Raw genomic sequence first — 18728 nt, 5'->3', positions numbered from 1 at the left:
CTCATGCAAATTCTGCTATGGACTGGGCTGTTATGTTATAACGTCTGGCAGTTGCAATCAAGTAGACTCATTACAATTCTGAATGAAATGTGTGTTGGATCAGAGATACCTATTTACAGAATATCTGATGAGTTTGATGTGGGAGACGGATCGAAAGTGACGTCTTGGTGCTACAGGTTATAAGAGTCAGATCTGCCTTCATCTCAGTAGGATTGTGGAGCTTATGATGAAGCTGGTCTCACACTTATCAGTTTGTGTATCTGTAATGTTTTCACCTCACTAGCAGCATGGCACTAGGGATGCATTGTTGGTTGGTCCAACATTTGGTCCAATATCTCACACTTACATGGTCCCCAGAGGATGAATTAAAAAAACTTTGATGATCGCTTGGCCTTTCTTCTAGAGCCATCAGCTGGTCATAATTATTAACTTAACTAATCTACAAGATGGCATTCTTCAGACATTCATTCCTGGATGATTAATCCTAATGACTTTCATGCTCATCATTAACCATCTTGAAGTTGATACTTAGTGAAATGTCTCAACAATTATTGGATGGATTGCCATGAAGTTTAGTTTATTCGTTCCCCCCTGATGTTGAATTTTAAAAACTTTGATGGTCCTCTGAATTTTCATCTAGTTCCCCCAGCAGATCAACATTATTATTTTTCCAATGCTTTGGTGTATGAGCAAATACCTGCTAAACTAAAGCCTCAGCTTGCATTACAAGGTGCGGACTGCTTCACATAACGAATCACAACATATAGAATAAACTAAACTAAGATGGTCAACATGGTAAACATTAATCTCAGTGTAAGCATTGTAATTGTGAGCATGTTAGCATACTGACAGCACCACTGTGCTTAAGTACAGCCTCAGAGTTGCTAACTTGGTTGCAGTATGATTAACTATGAATAAGCGTTCCCTAACAATGGAAAAACCGCTTGGGTACCACATTTCTCTTCCAGATATATATTACTTGTCTCCTTCTTTGACGGAATGTTTCCAAACAAATAAAGACAATTCTGTCGTCGTATACAGACGTTTCAGGGGCTTTCCTCTGTTGGCTAGGCTATCCGTGAGCTGAGGAAGGAGAGAGAGAGGAGATTGGGGGTTGTTTTTTTCTAAATTCTGTGGCAGATTCCCCATCTGGATCAACATGTCAGTTCAGATTTGACTCTCCTATTCCATGCCCCAGCGAGCAGTGAAGAGGGCTCACGGCATTACACGTTCAGCTGATAAATCCAACACAAGACCACCATCACCCATCACCCTCACCGGCCTCCCTTCATTTCTCCTTTATTGCACTTTCTCTTTTAACTAGCCCTGCCGTTACTGCATCTTTTTTTCAATTCAGTGCTCTGTCTCCTTCTGTCTTTTGGTTCAGTATGCAATTACACGCCACCGGTTCCCCTCTTGTGTGCGTTGGTGCATGCGCATACTCGAGGACGTCCCATGAACGTGGAATGGACAGCTGACCCTGCGTCACTGAACCAGCCCTCTTGCTCTTGTCTAAAGCAATGGTCACATGGCCTCGGCTGTTACGGCGTGTGTGAAGTCTGCACAAGGCAGCTCTGTCTCCTGGCAACATCTAGCCAGTCAGCTTATGCTGTGCTGCACCGTGAGATGAATCACATCTCAGTCCTGATGTGTTCAGCTGCCGTCCTGGCCCTTTGGCTCTCTCTATTCCACAGAGGAACTGTCCGGCCGTCTGACCAGCTCCACGCTACCTCCTGAGCTTGCTGCATTTTCTTCCCAGCTTTCCTCTCCATCACCTCACTCCTGTCACCTCTGTCCCTGCCTCTATCTCAATCTTCATCTCACCTGAAACACCTCCCTCTGTCTCTCTCCTTGTGTGTCCCCTTTTTACTCGGTCAGTAAAAGAGGAGGGCGTGCTGCGCTTATCAGACAGAATCAGCAGACAACCAGTAGGCATCGTAAAGCAACTGTATCAAAACATCAGCAGAGGGCTGAGCGTCTTCTGATAATGTTTGAGAAGCCATATTAAATTTAAGTGCAGCCATAGCTATTTTCTGATCACCATACATTACTAGAGAGAGTTTGGTCAGCAACTTCGTCTTTCAGCTGCTGTTGTCTAATTGGTCGGGAGACAGTGAGCTTGATAATGTGCTAGAGTAAAGTTAGTTCATCTCTCTCAAATCTTCTTACTGTAACAAGCTTACGTCTTTGTTGTGGTTCCCATTCAGTGCTTTATAAGGCTTGTCAACACTGGACCCTCTGACTGTGTTAGGAACATTTGCTTCACCTGGATCAGGGGTTTTCTTTAACTCTCTTAAAAGCATTCATTCATCGAGGACCTGCAGTTTTTTTGTTGTGTCATGTTGCTGTGAGCTCAGTCACAGGAGTGAAGTGCTGTATGAGCAAAAAGAAAGTTCACAAAAAAAAAGAAAGAAGATTACAAACCCCACCCTAATGCACCTTATGTGGTGTTTCACAGTTATGCTATCCTGTTAGTACATAATGTCATAATTATTACAGTTTCTTGTCAGCATCATGTTCCTCTTCCCACTTTTTGTTTCTCTGTTTCACTCATCCTATCCGCTTCTTTGCTCTTCCTCCCTCCCCCCTCTAAAGCTATTCAAGTGGCACACTGCAGGATTATCCCTCAGCCTCTGAGACATGCTGGTTTGGTCAGACTTATCGTCCTCTCTGCGTTCACTTTGGCCGCAGAGGTCAAAGCTGCAAAAATAAAATTTTGCACCACATCCTTTACCAACCATAAAAAGGACACATCTGGACTACAAAGTCATACATCCACGAGGAGTCTGTCATTTTAGAGTTGTGTGTCATTTCTGGGATTGTTTTTCTTTTTTCTTTTGCAATGATGGAGCCAACCATGGTAAGTGAATGTGCCTAAGAATGTTTATTTATTTACAAAGTTTGGATTGTAGTGTTTTTCCAGCTTCAGACAACAACGCTGCCTCTGCAACATCACTGCAGACTCCTAAGAGACTTTACATTACAAAAGGAATTGATTTGGCAGCAGCAAGTGTTTTGTCAGTAAGTGGGATGTTAGTGGTTTCAGACTGAAAGATACATTCAAATGGTGCAGACCAGCTATTATATTTATAATTTACCTTTGTGTGCAACATCTTGGTGTTTCTTTGCAGTGTATACATTGTATACAGGCCTTTCATCCCGTTAATGTCACATTTGTTCTGATAAACACTGAGTAATATTAGAAATGGTATTCTGTCTTCACTCTGACTTCTTCACCAGCTAATACACTGGGGAATGTGAAGTGTGTTCACAGTCACTGAGGTGGATTGACCTCAATAACTCCAGTATAAGCCCCCTCTCCAGAATGCTTACTACTACCACCCCCCACCCTCGTCTGTCTCATGGGACACACTAGACTCTCCCACTGTGGACCCAAACTGTGACTTTTATATGATGTAGTCTCTTTCTGCTCGATCACCCAGTCAACCAAGGGTGGTGACATTTATGTCCACACTGTCTTTAGAGTTAACAAACCAATCCAGATGTCAAAACCATTTCTTTTTTGTTTTTTATATTTTATATTTTTATTTTCACTCTTTTCACCGACATAAACATGTATATATAATTATCCAAGCAACAGAATTATTTGACTCCAGTCTATCTTGAGATTACTGATTTAATGAAATGTGTGGATCGTTATCTGGGAATTATTTGTTTTTTTTCTAAATGCTTTCTAAATGTCATCAAGTGTTATGTTGATTTAAGTGTGTGAGTTTTGGTTAAAATTGACTGCTGAACACATTGGTTGTATTGTGAGATGGGATTCTGGCGTCATGCCGGAGCTTAACTGGCTTTGATGTCACTAGTTGTTGTAGTCACGGATGCCAAAGCTTATTGGACGAATAGGTTGACGGGTCGGCAGCTTGACCAATGGTGTTTGTTTATTGAGATTAAGAAATGCTACTTATGGCTGCTTAACTTTCTAGCTGCATGAAGTTTTCTTGCATCACATAGTTGAGTATTTATGTCACTAAGCTTTCAGTGTGTTTTTCTTTTCTTCAAAAATACCTTCAGTCAAATATGTGTGTCCATAAGGCAGGGCCTTGAGGTCGCTGGTGAGTCTGTATTTATTGAGGAGAGGGCGTCAGACTGATCTCAGCAGGTGGAAGCATTGTTATCGTCAACCATTGCAGCAAATCTCCTGTTTAAATGTATCCTGAATATTTACCACACAGGTCCTAAAGAAAGAGTATGAAAGTATAAACTAGTTAGTTGAACTTTCTTCACTTATGAATGCAAGTGTGTCTTACTATAAGCATATAATTGGTCTCTATTAGGTTACACATGAACATAGTCTACAAAACACATGATCACTATGTCCAACTGCCAAAAGAATATCAGCCTCAGTGGTAGCTTCAACTGGACGCTGTGCCACAAGGTTATTTTTTAAAGAAGCTATTTGTAAGTTTTGCTATCGCTCCATTGCCAACGTTAGCATTAACAGCTGTTCTTTTACTTGCCAAGAGCTGTCATCAGTTGTGGAAAGCAACGCCAATGTTGACACTTCTATCACATCCTGTCCTCTGTTGAAGTTAGCATGCTAACCAGCTAGCCCCAGTACCGCCAGGTCTGTCTTGTCACTGTAGTGTCCAGTCTGTCCTAAAGAAGTATAACCTCTTGTCTTGTAAACACAACAATGGCTGAAGCTCTTGGCAAGCGACCATCACCATCACCTGCTCCCAGCATGAACCCATGTTCTGTGGCAGAGAAAACTTACAGCCCCTTTAAAGGAATAGTTTTACTGATTAGCTTAGCATAAAGACTGGAAAACCACATCTTGTCCTGTTTACACTTTGGTTTTTGTACCAATTAAACAAACAAGATATAACATGTGCATTAGTGAACTTTAGAGCTGATGGTAGGCATATTCTATGACCTTCGGAAACAGCCGTTTCCCCTTGCTGTTTCCCACTGTTTCCAATCTCTATGGTAAACTAAGCTGGCTGTAGCTGTAGCTTCATATTTATTCTATAGACATGAGAGTGGTATCACTCTAATCATCTAACTCTCAGCAAGAAAGTGTATTTTCCGAAATGTCAAACTATTTTTTTATGAAACTTAATTTAAACAGATGCTGTATGTCCTCAGGATGACAGAAAGATGTGTCTGAAACTCTTGGAGGTTGAGACATTTTTCTTTGCGTAGGTCAGTGATGTAATTGGAGTCTCTTTATTGTCATGAACTGTATTCAGTGGCACAGGTTATGGATTACATACTCGGCTCTATAATCTGTAGAGCAGGTTGTTGGGGTGGCTGACATGTCTCCTCAGTGTTGGATTTACAGAAAGGGGTCATGTCCCTCTTTTCCAGAAGGGGATTACTGACGGTGTGTCCCAAATGATAGATTCACACATAATGTGGAAGGCCCCCGCAAGACGTACAAACTCACAGGAGTAGAAGTCAGTCAAGCTCAAGATGGTCTTTGGAATCAGAACAGAACAGAACAGAAAATATCTAACAAAATTTAAAAGATGAAACTGTGATGGTAGTGAAGTGATGGGAGGATATATTATTATATATTACGCACATTCATAATATCGCATTCATTTTTATTGGTTGTGCTGTCCATGACTGATAATGATATTCAATTCATCTATAGGCTTTAATTAGGACATAATCAGTCACTCTGTGTCATGTGAAATGTCGTTTCTCCTATGAAGAGTTACATTATATGCAGCTGGCAGTTGTATCAAACACTGCAACTCAGATAGAGGAGTAGAGTGCAAAGAAAACATTGCATCTTCTTTCTTTTTTCTTTCTGTCAGAGTCTTTGAGCTGCCTTTTCAGGAAAAAAGCTGCTGATCCCAGTGCAACTGAAAGGCTTGAGTTGTCTTTCATTCAGAAACTGAAATTGTAAAATTGTTAAATCATGAAATAGTCCTTTGGTATTTTGTGTTGCACCAGCACAGAGTGCTCTCTTGAAATAGCCGCTGTCTGAAAGCCATGACTGTTAAGAGCCCCACAGACTGGTGTGATGGCTGGTGACAGTAACCATGGCCTTTGATAAAATACAGCTCGGCTAAATCAGTCAGTGCTCTGAGCTGGACTAGATTGCCTTTTCTGCAGCTGAAACCAGAGTATGAAAACACAGAGCACGCTGCAGGAGCTGCTACTGAAACTACTTTCCCTTCATAAGATGACCTTGTGATTTCAGCACTCATATTTTTCTCACAAGGACAGTCGTGTTGTCATGTTGTGTATAAGAAAAAGTGAGGCCAGGCTGGTTCAAATTGAGCCTAACACAGAAAGTCATTGTTCATGACTCATTCCAGGGATGAAGGATGTTGCAGGAATTAATTTGCACTTGACTGCAGAGAGAGGTTGAAGGATGACGTATGGAGGACACTGGTAATATTTGAACCAAATATTCATTGTGATGCTGCAGACTGTAGAGTTCCGACTCAGTTTATAATCTGAATTAGCCGAAAATCGTCCTTCATCTTCATTGACCTCTATCTAGAACGCTTAACTAACACTTATTTTGGATTTTGCATAAAAGAATCAATAAATGACTCTGTACTCTTAATAGCACTGTGCAAAACTCTTCATCATTTTAATTAAAAGCTATAATAAAGTTGCATTTTGACCATGTGCAGAATTAGATAATCGCCGCAATCAACTACATTTAATTATAAAGAGCAAGAAACCATGTCAGAGCAGGAGCATTATCAACACAGCCTCATCATTCTTATTAGGCACATGCAATATATTATTGCCTTGTCATATTGGTTGTTGCAGTGCGATGAAGAGCTCTCTGTCAAGGGAGAAGCATTAGTCATGTGAGCAAAATGGATTAGGCTTCAAACAGAGTTCGATACCAATATAGCATCCAGCAGTCTCTTCTGTTTTAACCTTGGTGGTAAGATATCGACCAGACGTCAGACAAATAAATATAAATCACCTTAAATGCTGGAGGAAATCCAGCAGGAACCGGTGATTAGAGCACATCATTAAAGGACATGTGTAGGTGTGAAAATAGGCATGTTGATCTTCTTTTAATGTGTGCGTTTCAGTTCTATTTTAAGTCTTGCAATTACATGATACTATGTTTGCACACAAAGCGCGTTCCCGGGCTGCTGAACTTTGTGATGAAGCATGTGTAGCATGTGTGCTGTTGTGTGTCTGTTGTTAAGGTTTAATGTGTCATGTGGGTTTGCTCTGTGGAAGGATTCAGGGTCAGAGCTGTGTGATGCTCTACTCTCTTTGGTGTCTTTTCTAGGACACGCCAATATAAGATGCCCCTTCTCCTTCCTCGGAGCAAGGCGCTGTATGCATGGCAGAGGAGACTATTTTTATCTCATTATTATAAACGTCTCAAATAGAAAACCTCACGCTGAAAGGTTCCCTCCAGTTGTCAGGGAAAACTGCCACATTGCTGTTCTTTATCGTTACACAGAGGCCAGCCCGGCCATGTTTTCCTACTAATGTTTCCTGCTCATACTCACTGTACTTTTTTGTTTCTGTATGTGTCATGTTACTGTCTCACATTGTTGTTGCTCTCTTTCTCTTTCAGTGCATGAGGAACCCAGCTCTGCTGCAGAGGACAGGTTTAGTCATTAGAGTGCTTTGCCACATCCAGGAAAATGTCTGGCTCCTACGATGAAAGTGCAGGTGTTGACGACACCATGGACAGCTTCTGGGAGGTAAAGAGACACCGTCAGCTTCTGTTCTGATGGCTTTTCACCCTGCAAAACAACCCCTCCCACTCTCTTTGTCTTGTATTGATTTGGCCCCTGAAATCAAGCCGAGTCACCACTGAAACCATGAAAATGAGATTACTGTCATTAAGTTTTTAGAAGGAAATTTGTCTCAAGTCGTAATGATGTTGTTTGATACCCACCGAGGGGTCACTTCACTTGATGTTGTTATCCACATCTGAGGCATTAAACACTGCAGAAACAAAATAATTTAAGCGTGGCTTTACACTTTAAAGGAGGGTTTGATGCCTGCTGCTGTCTCGCCAAGAGTTAGATGAGAAGATAGATACCACTATATCATCACATATCTGTCTGGTAAATATCAAGGTCACAAAATCTGCCTGGATTTCACAAATAAGATGTAAAGCGTTAATTAGTAAGCTTTAGAGATGCTGGTAAGCAGACTTTCAGCCAAGCTTGCTGTTTTCCCTGTCTCCAGTCTGTATGCTAAGCTAAGCTAACCAGCTGCTGGCTATAGCTTCATATATAACAGATTCTTCTTCTCTAACTGTCTAAAAGGATGCAAAGAGGTGTATTTCAATCTAGACTTGTCTGTAGTGTCTGTAAAACACGATGGTTTGACACATTCAGATGTGACAAAGAAAGAAAGCGTGTTTATAATAAGAAAACTAAGGAGTAATGACAGTGATTAACAAACACAATACTTTTGCATTATTCTCATTTTATTATCTGGTGTTGTGAACACGTACATATACTTTTTTTTAAAAGAAATGAAATATGTTTTTAAAGCCTGTCTTAACTTTTCCCCCCCTGTTCTCTTTGTAAGAATAGCTAATCTTACTTTTTATGTATCTTTTTTCTTGGCAGGAATGAATTTAATTAACAATTCGTACTAGGAAAAAGTTAAGGCAGGCTTTGAAAAAACAAACTTAAGGTTGTTACGATGCAAGAATAATTTTTCTGCTGTAAATGAGCTTCCATCATTCACCTAAAGTATTTATTCCAAACTAAATGGATGAATAAGATCAACATATGTTTAGATATTTATCATCATTCTTTCCTTGTAGCTAGTTCACAATTAATACTTAATTAATACTTTTACTACGATGTAACGAACAAATGTGAACCTACTGCAGGGGCACTTTTTTAACAAAGTCCTTTGTTGTTTAGAGAATGTTCCTTTTTGTGTATGTATTATAAATCATATTTGTTATAGATTATGTTATGATAGGCCACATCACAACAAATGTAAACGTCATATAAGTTGTATCCATCTTCACTTGTGCTGAATGCACTATGTGTGTGTCTGTATGTGTCTGTGTGTGTGCATTTCTAACCAAATTAGCGTTAATGAATTCCCTCAGTACAGAGTCTTCTTTGTATCATGGCTCTTAGCCACAGAGACACAAAGACAAAGAGCTTCAGTCATCGGCCACTCTGAGACGGCCTTTCACCACATGCACCTGCCTATAGCATCTGTATACTAGCAACGCAGCTCGGATCAGCTCATGGTTTATAAGTGCTAAAAGAAAAATGCTTTACTCTCTGGTTGTATCATCAGAAACATCAATATCTGATATAACTGGGCAAAAAAACACAATCAAACCTCATATAGCCATAAAATAATCCCCACCCTGTCGAAATACAAGAGCTCAGGTGTGTTTTCATATGTAGAACCAGTCTACCTGTGTGTTGTTGTTGGTGTGACATGGCAGTCTGTCACACAGGCCAAAACACATACCGTCACACACCTGTCTCACTGCTTCCCTGCAGCTCTCTCATCTCAAACCGTAAGCACACATGCAGGCTCATGTCAGGACCAATCACAGCGCAGCTCTGCAGCCAGCGAGTACATCAGACACGCTTTTCATGTCTCATGTCTGTATGATGTATAAAACTGTATGTGTTTACAGCGTATACAAACCAAGTCTGAGGTTTTTATGTATTTCTGTCTCTACCTCATTGTCTGTCTCCCTGAGTATCTGTCTGCCTGCATTACACCACTCAAGAGGATTAAAGCAGTCGCAGTTTGTGCACACACAAACAGATACACACACACACACACGCAAACACAAGCCCATGTCATTGCATAACTACACATGCACAGGCACGAGCAACCCCCTCTCCCTCACTACCCTTCCTTCATCATGCACCATGAGCTCACGCCCCCTGCAGGCACTGAAGAGGCGGAGCCACACAGCCTAGCGTTGCTTTTTTTTAAGGCAGTCTCACTTAAGGTGGCAAGATCTCAAAGAAAAGAGTGAAGTAATTTTGAAAGGAAATAACTCTCAGTACTTGTATGTTTGTGTGGGTTGGATAATAGAGAATGTATGGAGCTTTGATACCTTTATTCAGAGAATGAAGATGGCTGAAGCTGCTTCCTGCTTGGATTCAGAATGTGTGATAGTGTAGCATATCATATATTGCAATTTACTGCCTCCTGTACAGTATAGAGTAAGATGGGTGAAGACACCCACAACACCCCTAACTCAGCCTGTGTCCAACAAATGTCAGAAGATTTCATGTCTACGTGTTGCTTAAATGCAAAAAGTAAAATGTCCCTCTTACTTACTTCTGCTTTGGGATTCTGCACAACAACAGAAGGTAATCTAATAAGTTACTGCAATCAATGAAGAAATTAATGTGTCGAACCAGCCACAAAAAATATGTAATAATGGACGATACACCCCCAGTGGTATGGGTAAAGTGTATTGAGCGTATCATCCCCCACAATTTAAACACACAAACACCGTAATCTCTTAATAATTAAATAAATAAGAATGTAGTTTTTTTTTTTAAAGCACCATTATGTGATATTTCTACATGAAAGGACAGAAAATCAGCTCATACTTTGATACTACTTGCGTGTTTTCTTTGCTTAGAGCAAAACCTAACTGTGAATTACAATAAGCATTAAAATAAAAATGATTAATGAGGAATAATTAGTGATTCATACCTACCTCTAAATACCTATCTTTAAAATGTAGAAATGATGAAAGAGCTAAACCTCCTTAAAGTTGCCTCATGTTTAATATTCTTTAGATATCTAAAATCAAAATTACACAATTTGCTGTGGCAACCACATTTAATACTCTACTAACTATTAATTAATTAACCCATACTGAAGTCAAATTCTGCACATTTTATAGCACACATGTATCATGATATATCATTTTTGTCAGTTTTATATATTTATTTGTAGTATTTACTCCTCTGTGATATATGTACAGATGTTTGCGAGTCCCTCCCTTTAACCCATTTGTGTCTTTCTGTTCGCAGGTGGGGAACTACAAACGTGCTGTCAAGAGATTTGATGACGGCCATCGGCTCTGCAATGACCTTATGGGCTGCCTGCAGGAACGTGCCAAGATAGAAAAAGCCTACGGTGATCAGCTAACTGCTTGGTCCAAGAGATGGAGACAGCTTATTGAGAAAGGTCAGCTTTTGGAGAGGGTCAATAGAATAAATAGCTCGATAAATGAATGTACTTTACACTGTCTTTCAGTTTGCCAAAGCTCTGTTTACACTGTTTGATATTTGCTTTGTGGTCATATTTGACTGCCCAATATTGCCTCTAAATATTTTATTCACAAGGAATCATTTCTTCTGATTCGCAGGCCCACAGTACGGCTCCGTGGAGAGAGCCTGGTTGGCTGTGATGACCGAGGCAGAGAAGGTGAGCGAGCTGCACCAAGAAGTGAAGAACAACCTGATGAACGACGACGTCGAGAAAGTGAAGAACTGGCAGAAGGAAGCATATCACAAGCAAATGATTGGTGGCTTCAAAGAGGCCAAAGAGGCAGAAGAAGGCTTCAAGAAGGCTCAGAAACCATGGGCCAAAAAGCTCAAGGAGGTGAGGGTGGATGGAGACAAATTTGACTATCATCATTGTCCCTGGTAAATCAGAATTGGTTGTAGGAATGTGAGTAAGCATGTCGTGAATGTAATGAGCTGTTTACTGGTTCTCTCGAGCTCACACCATCTACTTGTCATACTGTTGTGTTGCTTAGTGTCCAGCTATGTCACATCAACACTGTTATCTCTCCTCGCTCTTCTGTCACTCTCCACTATTTGGGACATTTTGGGAAATAGACGGTTAGCTTAGCTTTGCACAAAGCCTCAAAAAGGAGATACAGCTAGCTCTGTCCAGAATCCATCAGCTCCTCGAAAGTGTAAACAAACTGTAAGACTATGTAAGTACTATTCTCTGTTAATTACTTGTTTTTTGATTGAACTAGAATTTCTATCTTATTTCTATAATATTGGACTTTTACCTTTGAGACGTAGGCGGTTCTAATGATTGGTGGTTATACTGGCATGTTTCCTAATTCACAGCTTCAAATAAAAACTCAACAACTCCACAGAGTCACTCACTAATTAACTGTCAGTGGACTGTGTCTTGATTTTCATCTTAAGGAGATACTTTGTGGATATTGACTTTACTGCCTGAAACCAATGATTTAGCAATGTGTTCAAGGTTGAAGTTTTCATTTATTTGGTCATTTTGAAGATCTGTTTGGGTCCAACTACCTCAGCATGACATTACAGAACTTAGACAAGGACTTTGGTCTTTTTTTCCTAAATAAAACTCGGCTCTGGTCCATAATAATATTTATGAAGTGATCACAATAACGTGGAGTATATCCTGTCTGGACAAGGTCATTCCTCCTTTGAGATGAGAAAATATGACTCCCTTATGTTCCTTTGGTCGAATCAAATTATGTATTTGAGGTACTGAGAGTCTGTGTGTTTGGATGTGCAGATGGAGACAGCCAAGAAAGGATACCACATGGCCTGCAAGGAGGAGAAGCTGGCTGCAACCCGAGAGGCCAACGGCAAGACCGAGGCTTCTGTCACACCAGACCAGCAGAAGAAACTCCACGAGAAAGTGGACAAATGCAAACAGGATATGCACAAGGTGAGAAAAAAAAACAGAAATCAAATAAAGAGATTAAATTCTTTTAGTTTTAGTCCAGTAAAAAACAAATGTGTCCAGAACAAAATTATGGCAAAATAAGTTAAGAGATACCTTTGATAGACGATTGCTGTTTAGAAGATTATAGAAGATTAAATACACACATATGAAATACACAAAAATACCTAACACATATTTGTGTACACGTGGCTGTGAGTGTGAATGGTTGTCTATCTCTATGTGTTGGCGATGGACTGGCGACCTGTCCAGGGCGTACCCCAACTCTTGCCCGAAAAGATGCTGGGATAGGCTCCAGCCCCCCCGCGACCCTACTAGAGGATAAGCGGTAGAAAATGGATGGATATTTGTGTACACACAAATATTTTAAAGCATGATTTTTTGCTACTGTCTTTAAATTACTACTATTTCTTTTTTAGTCCACTGTATGAAACAGAGGTGAGAAATGCTCTTTTGAAGATAGACCCAAAAAGGTCTATGGGTGCTGATCAGCTTGACCACAGTCTTCTGAAGATAGCTGCTCTGGTCTTAGCCGGGCCCCTGACATATATTTTCAACCTGTCTCTTAGCTCAGGAATTGTTCCTAAGATCTGGAAATCTGCACACATGTTTCCACTTCATAAGGGAGGAGACAGTATTGATTGAAATAACTATCGTCCAATCTCCAAGCTCTCCTGTTTAGCCAAGACCCTTGAATCTTTATTTAATTGTCAGTTTAGTTCATTCTTAAAGAGAAATAGAGAAATAGCATCTTAAATACTTTTCAGTCTGGTTTTAGATCCTGCCATAGTACCATTTCAGCTGCATCGCTTTTTCTCAGTGATATTATATGTGGTCTTGACAATGGACAGTACTGTGCTGCCTTGTTCATTGATCTGTCTTAAGCCTTCAATACAGTTGACCATTTACTTTTAATAAATAAACTAGCCTCTGTTGGCCTGGAACAGATTGCCTGCCAATGGTTTGCAAGCTATCTTGCAGAGAGAACACAATGTATTTTTGCAGACTCTGCACGTTCCACCATTTTGAAGGTCACTAAAGGCGTATCACAGGGTTAAATATTAGGCCCCTTACTTTTCACCCTATGTATAAATGACATTGTCTCATTCGATAATGGCTGTAAGGTAAATTTTTATGCTGACGACACTGTGCTTTATTCATCTGCACCTACATTGAAGGGAGCCTTATCTACTTTGCAGTTAGCTTTTGAATCAATCCAACATTCACTCTTACAGCTTAAACTTGTTTTAAATGTTTCAAAAACAAAATATATTCAATTTACAAGATCGCACTCCTTGGAGTAAATTGATTTCAATATTTGCACGTTGGATGGTTCTAAAATTGAAAGAGTGTCCTCCTATAAGTACCTTGGGGTATTTATTGATGAAAAACTCTCATTTAAACATCATGCTGATGAGCTAGCTAAAAAGTTGAGGATGATCCTTGGGTTCCTTTTTAGAAACAGATCATGTTTTTCGGCTGAAACTACAAAGCGGTTAGTACAATCTACTTTTTTGCCTGTACTTGATTATGGTGATACTATTTATATGCATGCTGTTGCTACCACTTTGAAACAGCTTGATAGTGTTTATCACTCAGCACTTCGTTTCATTACTGGTGATCACTTCAGAACACATCACTGTAATCTTTACCAAGCAGTGGGTTGGTCGTCCCTGGCTGCTCGGAGGAGACAGCATTTGCTTATGTATGCTTATAAAGCTATCTTAGAAAAACTACCCCATTACCTAACATCCCTCATTGTGTGGCACTTTAATCCTTACCAGACAAGATCTCAGGATTGGTTAATCCTTGAAGTGCCACAAGTCAAAACTAAACTGGGTTAAACTGCTTTTAGCTATTGTGTGCCTAGAGCCTGGAATAACCTTAATGAGACAATTAAGTTAAATAACATAGTCTCTTTGGGCGCAATTAAAGATTTGTTATTTGAGCCTGATGTTTAGGGCTGTAAATATTTTGTATAATTTTTTACATAAATTTAAACTTTTTTATTTATTTATTTATTTTCAATTTTTTATTTTATGCTATTAATTTATATGATACTGGTGGGATTGGGTGTTTTTGTATTGACTGTTTTACACTGTTTTATGAACAAACAAATGTTTGACTGTTTTATATTGTTTTTATGAATCAGATTCCTTGTATGTAACCAGGGCGCCATTGAAAATGAGACCTCGGTCTCAATGGATTCCCCTGTCTAAATAAAGGTTATATACATATAAATTTCTTTGCAAACAGACCACAAAGTATCATCCTGTCTTATCTCACTGCTGCAGGCTCCTTCTCTCTGCTGCTGCATATTGGTGACCTGGCAGGGCTTTAAATGGCTATTGATTAAACTAATTGATCTGGCTTTTGACATATTCTTATTTAAATGAACAGTTTAAGATGTTATGTCTTGATAGATGAATGCGGCTCAAAGGCAAAGATGGGCATATTTAAATGATACATTTGGTTATAGGAGCAGACATTTAGTTGTACAAAAAAGTCACAGCACCCTGATGTACGTTAAAGTGTAGTGCAAGCCCCATTAAAAGGCCATTGAAGTTTAAGGGGGCATATAGATTATAATTGCAGTGTATGAATTTCCAAATAAGAATAAGTTAGTCATTAAAATAGGAATTATAATTAAACATTTTTCTAGCCAATTCGTTAATCTGTGGTTTCTGTTTTCTGTCTAAGGCTAAAGAAAAGTATGAGAAGTCTCTGGAGGAGCTGAACAAGTGCACCCCTCAGTACATGGAGAGCATGGAGCAGGTGTTTGACCAGTGCCAGCAGCATGAAGTCAAGAGGCTGACCTTCCTCAAGGAGGCTTTGCTGGACATCAAACGCCACCTTAACCTCACTGAGAACCCAAGGTTAGTCAGGCTGAAGGAGCCACTTTTATTTAGGCTTCTCAGAGCTACTGTTTCATGATCACTTGACTGTGTTTGCTCTGATATATGATACTGTATGAGTGGTAAAAGCAGACCTCACAGACTTTTCATCATGTTATTTTATCAGTTTTGTTATTCTTCAGTTTTCCACATCTCCCCTACATTTATATATCATTTCAGCCCATAAAATTTTTATCATACAAAATGAACAGTATATTTCGATGCACCATCAGCACATGCAACATGGGTAATGAATTCCTAGAGCTGGATTGCATACCTCTACTTTTAATCAGAAATAATCACATTGCAAACAAATGTATCATGGATTTGTTTGATTTGTGTCACATTCAGTACAGTTCACTTCAAACTAATTAATCTGAACACACTTCTCAACCAGGCATACATTTCTCATTAGCGTTCAGACTCACCGCATTAATGAATTGATGATTCAGTGATTCAATGAGGTTTCTGCCATACTGAATTTTATTGAGACTGAATGCTTGTCATATTCTTGGATGTTTTGAACCTGCATGTTACAACAAAGCTGGCACCCATGGCAAAGTGATCCTCAGGCTCCTTAACCAAACCTGCCATCTTTGGTTGTCATGGATTAGTTGAGCTCATCAGAGTGTCGAGAGCTGCACTGGTTTCATCATTCACCTTCGATTTGATCCATTTCAGCCATTTCACACCTGTGTTGCCTTCAATGACATCTGATAACTGAAACTGTTTTGTGAGTGCCTATATTGCATTATATAGAGTAAGTCTAGACACACCCAAAAATAATAATATTATGTAGTATTCATTTTATTTATGACTGAATCCAGTGCTCTTTCCTCCTCTATCGTGAAAGCATTTTTGGCATAATACTCATATATTTATCCACACAAAAGCAGATGAAATGTATTTATATGAGACTGTATTGTTTATTTATTTATTTATTTTTTTTCCATGCAGTAGTGAGTTCTCTCATAAATTATTGCCAGATTTAATTTATAACAACAAATTCAACATATTAGATATGTTCTTATACTTAGATGAATCTATATTTCCACTTTGCCACAGAGGTGTCACATTACATCTAGAAAAAGGCAATTGAGGTGTCCTGTGAGCTTTTATTGGCTTAAATTTACATATGCTCAAATTGAATATATTTAAATATTCCTCCAGCATCACTGAATAAAGCTTCAGATTATTATCTGTGGAGAGGCAGTTGCTGCGCCGTTAGGAGTTATATCACTGCCTTTTGGAGAGAGGCATTCACTCGTCTGTCCAAAATCCAGTTATGAAATCTAATTGCTTAATTTTCTGTTTCAAAAACATGCTGTAGCTCACTTCTTCCATCACTTATTCCAGCTTTGGGGGGAAAAAACACTTCAATGATGTTGCTGTTTGTGCGTGATTATGCCACTCTGTGTGTGAAAAAAATACTTTTCTTACTGCATCGGTCTAGACCAGAGTAAAACATGGACATATGGGTTCATCCTGTATTTTAGGTAATAAAATTACAAGGTTAATGTGCCTTTTAATCTGTTACAGATTGCAATGATTTAGGAAGATTGTGGCAACATAGTAAAATCCTTATACAAGGCTAGGAATGTTCAGGCCAAATAACTCAGCTGTTGGGGGGCTCCAGCTTCAGCAGAAAACTCACGGAGACACTTCAGTCTTTTCATGCCCTAATATTGGAGCTCTGTCAACCCAGAATTTGAACTACACTGTGGGTTCTGTTGCCAAATTGGCAGACCCCCTCCTCTTCTCCTCTCCTCTCCCCCCCAGATCCCTTCTGGCACTTTCATTGTCACTATTTGTTCCATTTTCCTCTCCTCAGCTATGCCACAATATACAGAGAACTGGAGCGCACAATCCTGGCTGCAAACACACAAGAGGACCTGAAGTGGTTCAGCAACAACCATGGTCCTGGGATGCATATGAACTGGCCTGCATTTGAGGTACAGCATCAAACCTTCCACCAAAAACACAAGGAAACCCTTTCTCCTAATTTATTACAATTCTTTATTCTGCTTCCATGTGTTTCCTTTCTCTCTCCTCGCCAGGAATACAACCCAGACCAGGCCAGTGCTCCTCCAAAGAAGAAGAAACCAGACGGAGCCCCACCCACTCCGAGCACTGACCATGTGGCTCCACCTGGTGACCGTAGCAGGTTAGTTCAAGGAATCTATTGTTTACAATCACATCCATCACATTTAAACACACTCTATTTAATCAGGAAATTACATTAGGAATCAAATCTGATCATTATATTGGAGGAAGTGACTAATGTGTCTTTTACTTTATTTTAAACTCTTGAAAGAACTGTTGATAATGATTTTTGTGTTTCTATCAACAAATCTCACGAAACGACCAAAACCAACAATGTGTCTGTCCGTGTTAGACCATGTATGTAGCAGTCACTCCCAGGCCCATTGGTTCCTACTGACGATATACATCTTTAAAAACAGGTCAAATATTAACCTTTTTTTTTTTGTTTGTTTTTTTTTTTTTGCTGTTTTTACTAAATTTTACTCCATCAGGACTAAGTGTCATATTTGCCGGGGACTATTTTCATCTGTGGATTTTGAATCATAGTGAGTAATTGCAACTGTACAATGGTATAAGTGCAATTGATTCAAAATAAACTAAAATGTCCATGTTCTTTGTGATAAAGGAACATGCCATCCAGTGCCATTGTCTGGGTCACTGTTGTGTTTTTAAAACAACAATGAAGGTCTATGGCACAGGAGAATACAGCCATACAAGCGATACTTGATAGTAAAATCAGTCCATTCTTGGTTTTGACCTTCTCATGGGATTCGTTAACAACAAGAAAACTATAGATTATCACTCGTCTTATTCTTTAAAAAGGCTTTTAGTCTTATGCTTTCTCCTGACATCAAAGCGTGCATTTTCTCTCACCTCCAGTGTGAGCAGCTATGATAAGAATCAAGCTTACTCGACCGAGTGGTCTGATGATGAGCAGCCTGCTGCGTACTCCGGCAATGAAAACGGTGGGAACGGGAATTCATTCGAAGATGATTCCAGCACTGGGAAAGGAGTCCGTGTACGTGCTCTCTATGACTATGAAGGCCAGGAACAGGATGAGCTCTCCTTCAAAGCAGGTAATTATCAGTGACCACATGACACAGGAGAAATGATTTTTGCCTACCATCATCCAGCTAAGCTCACATGTACTCATTAACTTATTAATGTATAAAGGACCTG

The 18728-nt window shown here is 39.6% G+C and overlaps 1 protein-coding gene across 3 annotated transcripts in view; it reads left to right on the top strand.

The window, feature by feature from the left end:
- Window positions 1-18728, top strand: part of LOC130175396 (protein kinase C and casein kinase substrate in neurons protein 1-like) — a 35664-nt gene that overhangs the window by 12363 nt on the left and 4573 nt on the right. For 2 of the 3 annotated variants that reach the window (XM_056385851.1, XM_056385852.1), the window contains exons 3-10: window positions 7535-7664; window positions 10959-11115; window positions 11297-11532; window positions 12442-12597; window positions 15313-15488; window positions 17338-17458; window positions 17564-17670; window positions 18429-18625. In XM_056385851.1, the coding sequence (XP_056241826.1) occupies window positions 7605-7664; window positions 10959-11115; window positions 11297-11532; window positions 12442-12597; window positions 15313-15488; window positions 17338-17458; window positions 17564-17670; window positions 18429-18625 (1210 nt within the window). In that variant the 5' untranslated portion in view covers window positions 7535-7604. Of the gene's footprint in view, window positions 1-2632; window positions 2861-7534; window positions 7665-10958; window positions 11116-11296; window positions 11533-12441; window positions 12598-15312; window positions 15489-17337; window positions 17459-17563; window positions 17671-18428; window positions 18626-18728 lie in introns of those variants that run through there. The other variant, XM_056385854.1, reaches the window with a different exon arrangement.

This window comes from Seriola aureovittata, chromosome 9, assembly GCF_021018895.1.
Source record: "Seriola aureovittata isolate HTS-2021-v1 ecotype China chromosome 9, ASM2101889v1, whole genome shotgun sequence".
Classification (NCBI taxonomy): domain Eukaryota; kingdom Metazoa; phylum Chordata; class Actinopteri; order Carangiformes; family Carangidae; genus Seriola; species Seriola aureovittata.
The sequence above is the reverse complement of the archived record's forward strand: the minus strand, read 5'-3'. Positions and strand labels throughout refer to the sequence as shown.